General features: G+C 42.7%; 1 protein-coding gene across 12 annotated transcripts in view; it reads right to left on the bottom strand.

Annotated features, from left to right (window-relative positions):
- Positions 1 to 16,856, bottom strand: part of HYDIN (HYDIN axonemal central pair apparatus protein) — a 439,740-nt gene that overhangs the window by 113,498 nt on the left and 309,386 nt on the right. For all 12 annotated transcript variants that reach the window (XR_009256078.1, XR_009256079.1, XR_009256080.1 and 9 more), the window contains 7 exons: positions 12,035 to 12,162; positions 11,456 to 11,592; positions 11,077 to 11,204; positions 10,735 to 10,926; positions 10,249 to 10,398; positions 6,841 to 7,080; positions 2,128 to 2,296 (listed from right to left, as the gene is read on the bottom strand). Coding sequence is in view for 9 of the 12 variants with exons in the window: in XM_058708213.1 (XP_058564196.1) it covers positions 2,128 to 2,296; positions 6,841 to 7,080; positions 10,249 to 10,398; positions 10,735 to 10,926; positions 11,077 to 11,204; positions 11,456 to 11,592; positions 12,035 to 12,162 (1,144 nt within the window). In the remaining 3 variants the exon portion in view is untranslated. The remainder of the gene's footprint in view (positions 1 to 2,127; positions 2,297 to 6,840; positions 7,081 to 10,248; positions 10,399 to 10,734; positions 10,927 to 11,076; positions 11,205 to 11,455; positions 11,593 to 12,034; positions 12,163 to 16,856) is intronic.

Raw genomic sequence — 16,856 nt, 5'->3', positions numbered from 1 at the left:
GTTGCAGCTGGACTTTATGATACCAGGCCCACAGAGCTGTGGCCTCTCAGATCTTTAATTTTAAATTTTTCAAAGCTGAACTTGGGATCATGTTGTATATACCAATTAGTAGCCTGTTTTCCCCCTAAATCTGTCATGAACATTTGTCTATGCCATTGCCAAGTACACCTACCAATTTGTCTGCCTAGAACCCTCCTCACAATCTCAGTGGGGGTGTTGGGCTGTGACTGTACAAAATGACCCCCTTTACCGGGCCTGTTGACGGGGGTTGACACTGTCTTTGTTTAGAGGTTGGATCTGAGGCAGAGAGGTCGGAGGTCTCCAGTGACTGGCTTCCCTGGCCGTGGTGCGGGAAGCAGGGAGGATGGTCTGCACATGAGCAGAGGGAGCACAGGCTCAGGGAAGCCCTGGGGAAAAGCCGAGTATGCACCTTCCTGGCTCCCTCTGAACCCGTGGGTCCCTGTTCTCGGCCAACTTCCAATGGGCCAAATGAAAAAACGAACCCACAACTGTACTGTGTAAGGACGGGGACGAGAACAACAGGGTCCTTCTCTGATTTTGTGATGCCCTTTACACATGGCAGCACCCCCAGCTTTCTGTCCCAGTGGTTCTGAGTTCCAGTGTCTCCCCTCCCACCACCTTCCTGGGTGTGGGCTCTCAAAGACAGGGCCTGTTTCACTGATCTGTTTACAGTGCTTCAGCTCCGTTCGTGGAACACTGTGGGTGCTTGTTATAGGCTTAACTAGTTACCCTAAGATTCTTAGGTTGAAATCCTACTCCCCAGTACCTCAGAAAGTGGCTATGTAATAAAGTTAAAAAGGGGTTATATGGATGCCCTATTCCACCCACACTCCAGTATAACTGGTGTTCTTTAAGAAGAGACTAGGACAGACACAGACAGAAGACCATGTGAACACCAGGGGAAGACAGGCAGCTACAAGCCAAGGAAGGAGGTTCTGCAGACAATGACCCAGCTGACACCTGGATCTTAGGCTTTGAGCCTCCTGAACTATGAGAAAATAAATTTCTGTTGGTTAAGCCACCAAGTCTGTGGTCTTTGCGATGGCAGTTCTGGTAAACTAATAGTGCTCAATGACACTGACCAGGAGATTGAGGGCAAAGGTGGTCTTCTTCTCTCATCTTCTCCTTTTAGGACAAACTAGTATTCTCTGACTGGCTCCCTTGAGAGACAAGACGAGCCCAAGGTCAGGAGAAAATGGACTCCATTCCATTCATTCATTCACTGTTATAGCACATGTTATTGGGCACCGTGACGTATCAGGTGCAGTTCCATGCTTTGGGGTTACAAGTGGGGAATGCATGTTCACTGCCTTTATGGGGGCTTCTTATTGGGGGGGGAGACAGGTATGAAGAAAACAATTACACATGTGATGACTATTACACAGAAGAACAGGGACGGCACATTTCCAAGATGAGGGCATGATAAACAGGAAGGAGAAGCATGCACCACGACAAACTGCACGGTGCTACAGGTCAGCAAGGACCCCTGACGCTCAGGTGCACAAAAGGGAGCCCACGGATGGATGGTGGGGTAATACAGGGGCGCTGGGCCAGAAAGGGGCACATTATGAGAGCACAGTCCAGTTTTATGATTGGGGTTTGGCTTAAAGACCATGGAGGGCCAACCTCATCCTTGGGGGAACCCCCACTCCTGACCTCTCTTAGGACACCAAGTTGTACCCTGTGTGACATATTCAAGCACACACAGAAGCCATGGAGTACAGTGGTTACCGTCGTGGATGCCAGAGTCAGAGAGATCTGGGCTTGAATCCTGACTCTGCCCTTTCACACTGTGGACCTGGTGTCTCAGTGCTTTAGTCTCTCAGGTAAGTGTGTAAAGCCTAAGTGTTCTTCTATCCCTCTATTAGCTGTTTTTAAGCCTGAACTCCCCACTAGACTCTAGTGGGAGCAGAGCGTATCCCTGTCTCTGCATTCATACTGTGGGGAGAACAGGCCCATTTTGTGACGTTACAGATGAAATATGTGAGGCACCAGCATGTGCCCAGCATGTGGCAGCTGCTCGGTAAGTGGCCGGCCTCCCAGCAGGGACCCTTCCAGGGCGCCAGCGCGGTGGCTGAAGCCGGGCTCTCGGCCCTGAGCTCTCACCGTTTTCCTGGGCCAGACTCTCCAGAAACTTCGCCTTCATCTGTTCCTCTTTGGACCGCTTCATCTCCTTAAAGTACTCATAAACCTCTGGGGGTAGCTTTTCCCCCGGAACACGGGGAGGCAGCAGCAGGGTGTTGTAGGAATCGTAGCCCTTCAGCATTCGCAAGATCTGCAAGAGGACGACAGGAACTGCTGCTGGGTGTGCTAGAAGCTTTCTCCTGACAGTCCTCGGAGGGTCTGCTTACCCACCAGGTAAAACCCCTGCTCCTTCCTGTACAAGGGGCCTTTGGAGAGGTCTAGAAAGTAAGGCCGGGCCCTGAAGCTGGGGATACAAGATCTTGATTTTTGCCCCATTTGAGCCCAGGCATTTCAGATGTGGAAGAGAATTTTCCTCTTATTTTACAAATATCATATACTGTTTTTCTTTTTTCTTTCTTTCTTTTGTTCTTTCTTTCTTTCTTTCCTTTTTTCCCTTGACAAAAGTACAGAACTCCATTATCCACTTTGAGCTACACGTTCTTGAAAAATAATGTAGTTAGAAATGTTATACAAGGGAGGAATGTGGTTGTCTCACAGAGGATTCAGGGAGAAACAGATAAAATGGTATTAAGTATGTGTGTGCATGAGTATGTGTTGGGGTATGGGGGTAGGGAAGGAATATGTATTAGGGTTATCAGATAAAATACGGGATGCCCAGTTTAATCTGAATTTTAGATAAACAGTGAATAATTTTTTAGTACAAAAATGTCCACATAAAATAAGTCATATGTTTTTTATCTGAAATTCAAACTTAACTACGTAATTTGTTTTTCTTTCTACAAAATCTGGTAACCCTAGTGTGTATGTATATTTATAAAACTAGTGCAACAAGGTTCTAGAGAGCAATCACTTCCTGTATGGCCTAATTTATGTGAAAAATCTGTTTTGTTGAGTAACCTTTCTCCAGGATCACTATTTTTGGTTGTGTGAAAACCACTGTTAAGAAGCTCATTCTAAAATTTATATGGATGAACAAAGAGCTAAGAATAGTTAAAACAACTGAAACTAATAATCCTATATGTTAATTATACTTGAATATAAAACATGGTAAAAAAGGGAAAAAGAATAGTTAAAACATTAATGAAAAAGAAAAAGAGAGGATCGCCCTACTAGATATTAAGACTGTTGAAGCTGGAGTAACAGACAGTGTGGGACTGATGTTGGGATAGACAAACTGGCCAATGACATGATGTAGAGAAGAGAGCTTGGAAGAAACCCACTCATACATGGAGTTTGATTCAGGAGAGAGGCGGCATGGCAGGTCAGTGGGTGAAAGGAAGGAATATTCCAAAGACTGGGTGATGGAGACATACAAGGGCCTGGACAACTTGCTTCAACTGGGGCAATTCTAAAGAGACAGCCCAGCGGTAGAGCTTCCTGTGGGGTCTGCTGAGGTCTCTGCTGTAATCTCATCACAGCTCATCTCTCTGCCCGGCACTGCTTGCCTTATTCTTCACTGGTGTTGCTCCTGAGACGGCTCCCTACCAAATCTGCATACACATCTCGGAGTCTTAGACTCTGCTTTGCATTGAACCTGGCCCACAACAGAGGATGCAGTGCCAACATAAGCCATTGAGCGTTTCATGAATACCTAATGAAAAGATTCCTTTCCAGAGAGACAAATTCCCCTTCTGAGAAAAACTTCGAGATGCAGAATCTAAATTGGGTAGAGCATAAATATTACATGTAAAGAAGACAGAAGATTTAAAGGCTGAGTTGGGGGAGGGTCCAGAGGAAGCAGAACCACCTTAGCTAAGCCATTCCCAAATTCCTGACCCACAGACAACATGAGATAACAAACACTTATTGTTTTAAGTTGCTAAGCTTGGGGGTAATTTGTTTTGCAGCAATAGATAACTAATTAATAAGCAAAAAAGCATCAGACTTCATGAACAGCAAAACCTTAGGAGAAAACAATGGAGCAATGCATTTAAGATATTCAAGTGCAGAAAATGTGAGCCAAGGATATGGTATCCAACCAAACTTACCTTCAAGCATAAAAGCCACAGATAAATAGTCATGAACGTATGTGTACTCAGGGAATAGTGTTCCCATGATCCCTACCTGAGGAATCCACTAGAGAATGAGCTTCAGACAATAGAGTGGTTACTGAAGAAGCTTCATCACAAGGACTGGTGTTGAACATTGAATGTATTTAAATATAGAACTAAAACTAAGTGATAGAAATTAGGTTCTGACATCATAATATTATAAGCTCTGACATGACAGATACACCACAAAAAGCAAAACATGGAGGGAGTGTACATGAGATGATTACCCAGCAGGCATTAATTTAAAAGAATATCTTTTTAAAAAAATTTTTTTTAATGTTTATTTATTTTTGAGACAGAGAGAGAGACAGAGCATGAATGGGGGAGGAGCAGAGAGAGAGGGAGACACAGAATCGGAAGAAGGCTCCAGGCTCTGAGCCATCAGCCCAGAGCCTCACGTGGGGCTCGAACTCAGGGACCATGAGATTGCGAGATCGTGACCTGAGCTGAAGTCGGACGCCTAACCGACTGAGCCACCCAGGCGCCCCAAGAATATCATTTTAAATTAGAGGATGGTGAGAAGAGAGAAAAAGAGATTAGTGGCTCATTTCATAATTTCTCACAGTAGGGAACTAAGAGGCAGTTTCTAGAAAGTGGGGTACTAAGCAGTTCATACAGCTCAGCCTCAAGGTAGCAGAACAGGATGGAGATAGTAAAAAGGGACCTGGAGAGATGACGTGGAACAGAATAGAGAGCCCATAAGTAGACCCAAATAAATATAGTCAACTGACCTTTGACAAAGGAGCAAATGCAATACAATGAACAAAGACACTTTCCAACTAACAATGCTGGACCCAGACACCCACATACAAAATACCCAAATCTAGATAGACCCAATATCTTTCACAAAGCTTAAAGTGGATCATAGGCCTAAACGAAAACCATACAATTATAAAACTCTTAGAAGGTGATATAAGAGTGACCTAGGGTGTGGTGATCACATTTTAGATACAACACCAAAGGCATGGTCCATGAAAATAATAATTGAGAGGGTGGACTTCCTTAAATTTAAAAACCTCTGCTCTGCAAAAGACAATGTCAAGTGAGTGAAAAGACAAGTTACAGACTGGGAGAAAATATTTGCAAAAGATGCATCTGATAAACTTGTGTTATTCAAAATATTTAAAGAACTCTTAAAACTTAACAATGAGAAAACAAATCACCCAATTAAAAAATGAGCCAAGGACCTTAACAGACACCTCACTGAAGAAGATATACAGATGGCAAATCAGTATATGAATAGATGCTCCACATTGTATGTCATCAGGGAAATGCAAATTGAAATGAGATACCACTACAGACTTATTAGAATGGCCAAAGTCCAAAACACTGACAACATCCGATGCTGATGAGAATGAGGAGCAACAGGAACTTTCACTTATTGCTGGTGGGAGTGCAAAATGGTACGACCACTTCGGAAGACAGTCTGGCAGTTCTTATAAAACTAAATGTACTCTTACCATACGGTCTGGCAGTTGTGCTACTTGGTACTTATCCAAAGGAGATAAAAATGTATGTCCACACAAAATCTGCACGTGGATGTTTATGGCAGCTTTATCTATAACTGTCCAGATATGGAAACAACCAAGATGTCCCTCAGTAGGTGAATGGGTAAATAACCTGTTATGTCCAGACAACGGAATATTATTTAGTACTAAAAAGAAATGAGCTATCAAGCCATGGAGGGAACTTAAGTGCATATTACTAAATTAAAGAAGCCAGTTGGAAAAGGTGTACTGTATGATTGCAACTATATGACACTCCGGAAAAGACCAAACTATGGAGATAGTAAAAAGATCAGTGGTTGCCAGGAGGTGGGGGGTGGGGAGGGATGAATAGGCAGAGCAGAGAGGATTTTTAGGGCAGTGAAAATACTCTATATGATACTATAATGCTGGATACATGTCATTATACATTTGTCCAAATCCAAGGAATGTACAACACCAAGAGTGATCCCCAATGTAAACTGTGAATTTTGGGTGATTATGAAGTATCAATGTAGGTTCATCAATTGTAACAAATGTACCACTCTAGTAGGGGATGTTGATAATGGAGGAAGGTATGTATGTGTGTGGGGAAAGGGGCATATGGGAAATATCTGTAACTTCCTCTCAATTTTGCTGTGAGAAAAAAGTTTAAAACAAGTACATGGAGGAACAATTGGAAAATATGTAGCCCTGAACAAACAGAAAAAAAAAAAGTGGCAGATTCAAGCCCTAACATAATTATATTAAATGTAAATGGTCTAAATACACTAATTAAGGATGGAGACTGCCAGAGTGTATTTTTGTTTTTAAAGATTCAATTACATGCTGTCTACAAGAAACTCACTTCAAATATGACAGCGGCATACATTCTTTACTATTAAAGTTTTAGCACACATTAGTTTTTCAATTAGTTGTTTAAAATGTGTAATGAGATCACAAAGAAGTAATAAATTCTGCTCAGAGCAAGGGTCAGAAAAGGCTACAAAGTGGACTTTAAATTGACAAGGAAGGGCTTAAAGTGAAGAAGAGGCAAAGGTTAGGAGGAAGTTAGTTGTCCATGCAGAGGGAAGAGCACAGGTACATGGTAGGACCCAGCAGGGATAGGAAAAGGAAATTTGGTTTTGGCCTCTGCTCACCTTCTCTTCTAGGAGATACTGTTGGTCAAATTCTAAGGAGTAAAACTCAATGGGAAAGTTGCAGGGATTCTTTACCACCACCTCAGCCTCGTCTCCAGGTGCATAAGGCAGCAGTGGCCCCAGCTCCAGAAAAGAGGGACTAAATTCCAACCGTGGCTCAAGACCCTGCCCCTCTACCAGCAGTGTAAGCTTTTGAGGACTCTGGGCAATCTGGAAAACCAGGGTTTGGCTGTAGAATTTCTGGAAATCATAAAAAACAAAACAAGCATCTTAACTTTTTGTGTTATATGCTCTGTAAACCTGAAAGCCACTGTGGGGACAAAATTGAGAGAAAACTTTTGGGGCACCTGGGTGGCTCAGTCTGTTAAGCGTCTGACTTTGGCTCAGGTCATGGTTCGTGGGTTCAAGCCCTGTGTCAGGCTCTGTGTTGACAGCTTGCTCAGAGCCTGGAGCCTGCTTCGGATTCTGTGTCTCCTTCTCTCTCTGCCCCTCCCCTGCTCACACTCTGTTTCTCAAAAGTAAATAAATGTTAAAAAAAAAAAAAAAGAGAAAACTTTTCATGTAAAATTACATGAGAGTAATTTATATTACTGCATTAATACTAGGTTTCTAGCATGCTAGGCACTGTACAAAGTGCATCATCACTCGTAAAAGGCCCTCTGAATGCCGCACTCAGATCCTTCAGACCCTCCAGTGTGTTCAGATGGGCCACTGTCTGCACCCCTGGGCTCTCATTTCATGGGCCCTGCTGCCTATGGGCAGGGAAGGGTGGAGCAGAAGTGCTGGGGATTAATCCCTTCCAGGAGCAATTCTCAAACATTGACTCAGGAACTACCACATAAATACCCCAGGTCCCTTGCTTCTGGGAAGAGATAATTCCGAAATATGCATTTTGTCTATTTCCACAGAGTTTCCCAGTAGGATTATGTTCCAGTCTCCAAGGTAGCTAGCTCATTCACATGCCTTATTAGCTGCCTGCCTTTCCCTGATCACCTTCTACTTCTCCATCAGTGTTTCCTACACTTTCCAAATAATCTGTTTGCACTTGAATCCTTGTCTCCAAGTATGTTTCTTGGAACATCTGAATTAATATACAGAAGTTATTTGAAAATACAGTTAAGCAGTGGGTCAGGAGTAATCAGCTGGGGCATTCAGTTTATCAGATATAATTACAATCTGAATACCAGTTAATAGTGATATCAACTATTCTAATCTGGTTTTTACTGGGGGACCTACTAAAAATGTGGAATCACAGGCCCCAACCTTAAATATCCCAACTTGACAGGGGCAGGGTAAGGCTGGGAATTCTGCATTTTTAACCAGATGCCCAGGTCATTCTGATACAGGTGGGTTCATGGCTTGGGTTTGGAGGCCATGAGTGGCTTCATGATTTGAAGAGCTCTTAACTATCTTAGCTCAAGGGAGAAAATCAGATGGATGGAATGCGTATGGACATATATACACACCCATAAAATATCAATTGACGGAGACAGTAAGAGAATGAATTATCGACTAACTAACAGTTATGGGCTTAGCACCTTCTGACCCAAACTTCTATATTTTAATTGCTTTTTATGGAAATATTTCCATAAAAATAAACATTTCATTCATTTCCTTGTTTCCTAACACAGTGTTCTGCACATATATTATAACATCAGTGATTTCTCTTGTGCTGCTGATGCTGAAGGAAACATAGATGTGGATTGTATGTGTTGCAAAGCTAACCAATTAATTGTATACAGCCAACAAATTCCCCTCTAAATTGGTGGAGATATTCTATTAACTTTGACCAATTCCAACTCAACATATATGGAACCACCTGAACAAACCTTTCTTTTTTTTTTTTTTAATTTATTTACTGATATGTCTCTCATTTAATAAACTATCCAAAATCTTGACAACCCTGACAGTAACACCCCTTCAGACTCTCTAAGAATGACAAACATATTAATTCTCTTTTCTGTCGAAAGGGTTGGGAGATTCTGATAATTCAAGAAACGGGCTTTTTAAAAAAGAATCACATATGAAGTCATTTGCTTTTCTTCTTTCTCACTACAGACTCTTAAAAATTTCTTCAAAGCATTTCCATTACCAGGAAAATGGGAGTTAACTGTAGGTATTCTGTAAAACCCACATGGGTTTTTTTCTTTTAAAAGACTAAAGTAGAGAAAGACATCTCCCCGAGGCCTTAGGCTTTGAGCACAAGTCTTTACAGTGCAATCTCTTGAGACCCTCTCTGGCTCTAGGATTTTATTTTATTTTATTTTATTTTATTTTAATTTTTATTATTTTTTTTTAATTTTTTAAAGTTTATTTATTTTTGAGAGACAGAGAGTGAGCAAGGGAGGGGCAGAGAGCAACGGAGACACAGAATCCGAAACAGGCTCCAGGCTCCGAGCTGTCAGCACAGAGCCTGACACTGGCTCAAACTCACGAACTGTGAGATCATGACCTGAGCCGAAGTCACTTAACCAACTGAGCCACCCTGGCGCCCCGGACTTTATTTTTACTGTGTGCTTTGCTTGGAGTAGCTTTGTGTTAATGGCATTCACACACACACAAAAAAAGTTTGTGAGGCCCGGGTGGTATGTCTACCAGGAAGTATCCCAACTACTGATGGTAACAGCAAATAGTTATTGAGACACTACATAGAGAGAAGTATGCTGTGTATTTTATTCACATTAATTCATATAATCTTCAAAATGACCCTAGGAAGTAGCTATTGCAGGTTGATAATGTCTTAGTTGAAACCCTAGGGGCCAGATGATTTCAAATTCAGATTTTTAAAAAGGTAAATGCTGTGCATAGACCCCATGTTACATAATGTCCTCAGCAGGGCCCGAATCAGGTCCCCGATAATCAAACACTAGTATTTCCGCAGTTACAATGTTTGACTCTGCAAACTAAGTGGAATAAATAAAGGTTAAGTAGTCTCCTGTCAGTGCAGATTAGGCTTTTCTACCAAATGAGTTTGGGCCTGAAACTTATGAAATACCCCCCTCCCCCACCTCCCCAGTTTCTGGAGCTTAGTGGATTTTAAAATTGCAATAAGGATTTTTGCATGGGATATTGTTATTTTCCATTCTATCTATAAGCAAATTGAGGTTTAGAGAGGCTAAGGAATTTACTCAAAGCCATGAAATCTCTCAGTACAGAAGCAGAAGGCCACTAACCCAGGTCTGCTGATAAAAGTCAATGTGCTAGACAGATCTGATTCTGGAACTGGTGTTCTTAACTACCAGGCCACACAGCTCCAACATGAAACAAGCACTTGATGTCTTTATCACAATAGCGAGGCAAAGGTCACTCAAAAATTCCCTAGAGTCCTGCCTAATCAAGTGTGGCCTTTGAGTAAAGCTCAAAGAGACCCAGAGACTCCGAATGAAACCACATTTCTTCAAAGCTTACCTCTTCTTTAGGCATGAATTTCACTTGCACGTTGGACCTCTCATCAGGATCCAAGACCCCAGAAGTGGGCTGGATCTCAAAGATTCGTGTCTTTGGCTTTAATTCAGCACGTAGTTTCCGTCTTAAGTACTTTGGCATGTGTTTCTCCAGCTGGTTAACAGATAATTAGACAATTAGATCGTCTTCTATGGAAAGCAAATTTATTCTATCCTCCACTCACCCAGCCTACATTTACTGAGTCCCTTCCAGGTGTCAGGGAAGGTGTAGATACCAGGACTACAAAGATGACTGACACATCTACCAGACGGCACGGCCTGGTAAGTCCTTGAACGCTGGGCTAAGGGCCTGGAATGTATTTAGGAAGCCATGGTTGTCACTGCACGTCTTGGGAAGAAGAGTGAAATAATGAAAGTGAAGGCCCAGAATTCCATATCTGGATTAAATGGAGATGGGAAAAAGGGGACCAGTGGGTTACAACCCATTTACCTTGCTAACTGGCTTATGGCTCAGGAAAAACCATTCGCAAGGGACTTGGAGATGATTGGAAAACTGAATAGTCTCCACGAGGCACTGTCCACACTGAATTGTGGCAAACTGCACCTTTTCACAAGACAGTGTCATCGCAGGAATGGTCACCTTGGCTTGGAGACAGATGTGAACCGTTGGCCCTCCAACCACCTAGAATGGGCATAAAATTGCTGTTACCACGTGGCATGGGGTTGGGGGAAGAATCACGGCTCTCAAATAGCAATTGATTCATCCTAGGGGTAACTGGCAAGCAGAGCTCGTAGCTGGGGAGGGTCAGCTGGGCCCAGCAGTGCATCTTACCTTGATGGGTAGAACGACCTCTTTGTTTCCAACTGAGAGACTGGCCCCTTGTGGGTCAAATTTCACTTCGAATGTTTCCGTTTCACAGTAAGGCAGATTCTTTACACGATCTAACTCAGTACTGAAACCTGGACCCAGATAAACAAAATTTCTTTGTGGGAAAGAGAAATGGCAAACAAGAGCTGCAGGAGATAGAGCCCTTCTGGGGTCAAAGTATCAATTAATACCCATGACCATTCAAAGAATCAATTAACGGCCCAAGAATTCTTTCAGCTGATCCCAGAAGAAGCATGAACACTACTCCAGAAGATCAGTACACGTGGGCACCCTGTTAGAAATGACAAAGTGCAAGAAGAAAGGGTCTCCCCAGTCTGGTTACCCGTGTCATGAAGGATGCGCTTTTCTGCATGGAAGGACACTGGGAAGTGACTGGTGTTGGTGATCTTGATGATGTGTGTTCGGATGTCACCAAGGATGATGTAGCCAAAGTCCAGGATATACTCTGGCAGCTGGACTCTGAAACAGTTAACAAGGCTCTCTTTACCAGTCACTTTTCCAAAAGAGTGACTATGCTATTCTCTTCTATCTCCTGTGCACAGTTCTGACCTCAGAACTGGAGGACAGAACAACCACCCTCCAGACAGGAGGCTATAGAAGCAAGATTACTCCCCCCTCCCCCAAAGTTCACACTGCCGTTTCAGCCATTCCCAAAACACATTCAGTGTGGGCCCTCATGAACCTGAAGCCAGGCCTATCCATTAAACAAAGCCAGAGGTTTCCGCCTTTCAGAGGCAGAGACTTGCTTGGTTGGCTGGATGCTAGAAGATAACAGATATAGGACGCAAGTAGATTTCATTTCTACATGATCAACCATTAATTGATTCAGGCAGCATTCCAGTGGGCAACACTGTTTGCTCTGCTATCCTCTGAAACAAGCCTACCGTGGAAGGACACTCACTTGGCTAGTCTGTGACGACTCCGGTAGCTGAAGTCATCTGTGGAATCAGGGATAATTGTTTTCTGATGTTCTATGGAATAGCCTTGGACTATAAGTCGCTCTACTTCCATCTGGAGCTGAGCACTTAACTGGAGCAAGAGAAAAAACCAAGTCAGCAAATTCTTCTAGAATATGCGTTTGCAATGGGGTCAAATCACCTCTAAGAGGGAAAAAATTGCTTCATGGAGGGGAGAATGAAAAAATTTTAGATATTACAATGATTTATGGCATTCCAAAAGGCCACAGTACATAAACAGATATACAGTATAGTTGTGGTATTAAAATATTCACAGGGGTGTTGGGTGGGGTAAAGAAACTAGTACATCTATATCATGGAATACTAATGAACGATGAAAAGGAATGAACTATTGATATCGATGGATTTCAAGGGCATTATGCTCATTGAAAAAAAAGCCAGTCTTAGGGCGCCTGGGTAGCTCCGTCGGTTAGGCATCTGACTCGGGCTCAGGTCATGACCTCACAGTCCGTGAGCTCGAGTCCCGTATCGGGCTCTGTGCTAACAGCTCAGAGCCTAGAGTCTGCTTCAGATTCTGTGTCTCCCTCTCTTTCTGCTCCTCCCCTGCTCATGCTCTGTCTCTGTCTTAAAAATAAATAAAAACATTAAACAAGTTTTTTTAAAAAGCCAGTCTCAAAAGGTTACATATTGTATAATTCCATTTACAGAATATTCTTGAAATAACAAAAGTACAGATTCAACAGAGGAAGATGGCAGCACAGGTGGATGCTGGGCTCACATCGTCCTGCTGACCACTTAGATTCCACCCACATCTGCCTAAATAACCCAGAAAACCACCAGAAGACTAGCGGAATGGACTCTGCGGAGCCAAGCATAGACAAGAGGCCCAGGGAAGAGGGTAGTAAGGGTAGAGAGGTGGTGCGCACTACACGGACTGGCGGGAGGGACCGGGGCGGTGGAGGGGCAGCCAGCCCACCAGGCAAGACAGAGCCCCTGAATCTGGCTTGCAAAAGCAGAGGGGCCAGATGGAGTGTGTTCTGACAGCCAGTGGGACTTAACATCTGGAATGTTATAAGTCAACAGCTCTGCTCCGAGAGTGGGAGGGCTAGAGGACAACAGGAGGGAGAGTTGTTGAGCCCCAGAGGACAGAGCTCGCTTGGCAGGGAACAAAGGTGCTCGCCAGTGCCATCTCCCTCGCCCATCCCCCAGCCAAAATCCCAAAGGGAGCCAGTTCCCCTCATGGAACTTGCTTGTACTGTGCAAACACCCAACTCTGTGCTTCTGTGGATCCATCCCTCTGACAGGTCTGCCTCCCTCCTGGTGCCACAGGGCCCCTCCCGAAGTGGACCACCAAAGGCAAAGCAAGCTGAGCCTGCCCCTCCTGCCCCTGTGCATCTGTGGATCCACCCCGGCTAACACGCCAGATCCCATCAAAGCAGCACCACAAGCCTAGCAGTGTGCAAGTAGCCCAGACAGGGGCCACACCACTCCACAGTGAGTCCTGCCCCTGGGAGAGGGGAAGATAAGGTACACACCAGTCTGACTGCGGCCCCGCCCACCAATGCAAGTTATTCCAGACAGCACAGGGGAAGAGCCCTGCAGTTCCGTGCCACTCCAGGGACTATACAAAATGACGAAATGGAAGAATTCTCCTCAAAAGAAACTCCAGGAAGTAGCGACAGCTAACGAACTGACCAAAAATGATTTAAGCAATGTAACAAAAAATGAATTTAAAATGATAGTCATAAAATTAATCGCTGGGCTTGAAAAAAGTATAGAGGACAGCAGAGAATCTATTACTACAGAGATCAAGGGACTAACAAACAGTCAGGAGGAGCTAAAAATGCTATAAACGAGCTTCAAAATAAAATGGAGGCAACCACAACTCAGATTGAAGAGGCAGAGGAGAGAATAGGTGAATTAGAAGATAAAAAAATGGAAAAAGAGGAAGCTGAGAAAAAGAGAGATAAAAAAATCCAGGAGTATGAGGGGAGAATTAGATAACTGAGTGACACAATTAAATGCAATAATATATGCATAATTGGGATTCCAGAAGAGGAAGAGAGAGGGAAAGGTGCTGAAGGTGTACTTGAAGAAATAATAGCTGAGAACTTCACTGATCTGGGGAAAGAAAAAGGCATTGAAATCCAAGAGGCACAGAGAACTCCCTTCAGACGTAACTTGAATCGATCTTCGGCATGACATATCATAGTGACACTGGCAAAACACAAAGATAAAGAGAAAATTCTGAAAGCAGCTAGGGATAAACATGCTCTAACATAAAAAGGGAGACCGATATGACTAGTGATGGATCTATCTACTGAAACTTGGCAGGCCAGAAAGGAATGGCAGGAAATCTTCAATGTGATGAACAGAAAAAAAAATATGCAGCCGAGAATCCTTTATCCAGCAAGTCTGTCATTCAGAATATAAGGAGAGTTAAGGTCTTCCCAAACAAACAAAAAACCAAAGGAATTCATCACCACTAAACCAGCCCTGCAAGAGATCCCAAGGGGGATCCTGTGAGACAAAGTACCAGAGACATCGCTACAAGCATGAAACCTACAGACATCACAATGACTCTAAACCCATATCTTTCTATAATAACACTGAATGTAAATGGACTAAATGCTCCAACCAAAAGACATAGGGAGTCAGAATGGACAAAAAAATGAGACCCATCTATTTTCTGTCTACAAGAGACTCCTTTTAGAGCTGAGGACACCTTCAGATTGAAAGTGAGGGGATGGAGAACTATCTATCATGCTACTGGAAGTTAAAAGGAAGCTGGAGTAGCCATACTTATATCAGACAAACTAGACTTTAAATTAAAGGCTGTAACAAGAGATGAAGAAGGGCAGTATATAATAATCACAGGGTCTATCCATCAGGAAGACCTAACAATTATAAATGTCTATGCACCGAATACAGGAGCCCCCAAATATATAAAACAATTAATCACAAACATAAGCAACCTTATTGATAAGAATGTGGTCATTGCAGGGGACTTTAATACCCCACTTACAACAATGGATAGATCATCTAGACACATGGTCAATAAAGAAACAAGGGCCCTGAATGATACATTGGATCAGATGGACTTGACAGATGTATTTAGAACTCTGCATCCCAAAGCAACAGAATATACTTTCTTCTCAAGTGCACATGGAACATTCAACATGATAGATCACATACTGGGTCACAAAACAGCCCTTCATAAGTTTACAAGAATTGAGATCATACCATGCATACTTTCAGACCACAATGCTATGAAGCTTGAGATCAACCACAGGAAAAAGTCTGGAAAACCTCCAAAAGCATGGAGGTTAAAGAACACCCTAGTAAAGAATGAATGGGTCAACCAGGCAATTAGAGAAGAAATTAAGAAATATATGGAAATAAATGAAAATGAAAATACAACAATCCAAATGCTTTGGGATGCAGCGAAAGCAGTCCTGAGAGGAAAATACATTGCAATCCAGGCCTATCTCAAGAAACAAGAAAAACCCCAAATACAAAATCTGACAGCACACCTAAAAGAAATAGAAGCAGAACAGCAAAGATACCCCAAACCCAGCAGAAGAAGAGAAATAATAAAGATCAGAGCAGAAATAAATATAGAATCTAAAAAAACTGTAGAGCATATCAATGAAACCAAGAGTTGATTTTTTGAAAAAATATACAAAATTGATAAACCTCTAGCCAGGCTTCTCAAAAAGAAAAGGGAGATGACCCAAATAGATAAAATCATGAATGAAAATGGAATGATTACAATCAATCCCTCAGAAATACAAGCAATTATCAGGGAATACTATGAAAAATTATATGCCAACAAACTGGACAACCTGGAAGAAATGGACAAATTCCTAAACACCCACACACTTCCAAAACTCAATCAGGAAGAAATAGAAAGCTTGAACAGACCCATAACCAGCGAAGAAATTGAATCAGTCATCAAAAATCTCCCAACAGGGGCACCTGGGTGGCTCAGTCGGTTAAGCGGCCGACTTCAGCTCAGGTCATGATCTCACGGTCGGTGAGTTCGAGCCCCGCGTCGGGCTCTGTGCTGACAGCTCAGAGCCTGGAGCCTGTTTCAGATTCTGTGTCTCCCTGTCTCTGACCCTCCCCCGTTCATGCTCTGTCTCTCTCTGTCTCAAAAATAAATAAACGTTAAAAAAAAATTAAAAAAAAAAAAAAAAAAAAAAGAAAAATCTCCCAACAAATAAGAGTCCAGGACCAGATGGCTTCCCAGGGGAATTCTACCAGACATTTAAAGCAGAGATAATACCTATCCTTCCCAAGCTATTCCAGAAAATAGAAAGGGAAGGAAAACTTCCAGACTCATTCTATGAAACCAGTATTACTTTGATTCCTAAACCAGAAAGAGACTCAGTAAAAAAAGAGAACTACAGGCCAATATCCCTGATGAATATGGATGCAAAAATTCTCGGTAAGATACTAGCAAATAGAATTCAACAGCATATAAAGAGAATTATTCACCATGATCAAGTGGGATTCATTCCTGGGCTGCAGGGCTGGTTCAACATTCACAAATCAATCAATGTAATACATCACATTAATAAAAGAAAAGATAAAAACGGTATGATCCTGTCAATCGATGCAGAAAAAGCATCTGACAGAATTCAGCATACTTTCTTAATAAAAACCCTTGAGAAAAACGGGATAGAAGGAACATACTTAAACATCATAAAAGCTATTTATGAAAAGCCCACAGCTAACATCATCCTCAATGGGGAAAAACTGAGAGCTCTTTCCCTGAGATCAGGAACAAGACAGGGATGTCCA

Source organism: Neofelis nebulosa, chromosome 17, assembly GCF_028018385.1.
Source record: "Neofelis nebulosa isolate mNeoNeb1 chromosome 17, mNeoNeb1.pri, whole genome shotgun sequence".
NCBI classification, from domain to species: Eukaryota; Metazoa; Chordata; class Mammalia; order Carnivora; family Felidae; genus Neofelis; species Neofelis nebulosa.
This window is presented reverse-complemented; position numbering and strand designations above follow the sequence as displayed.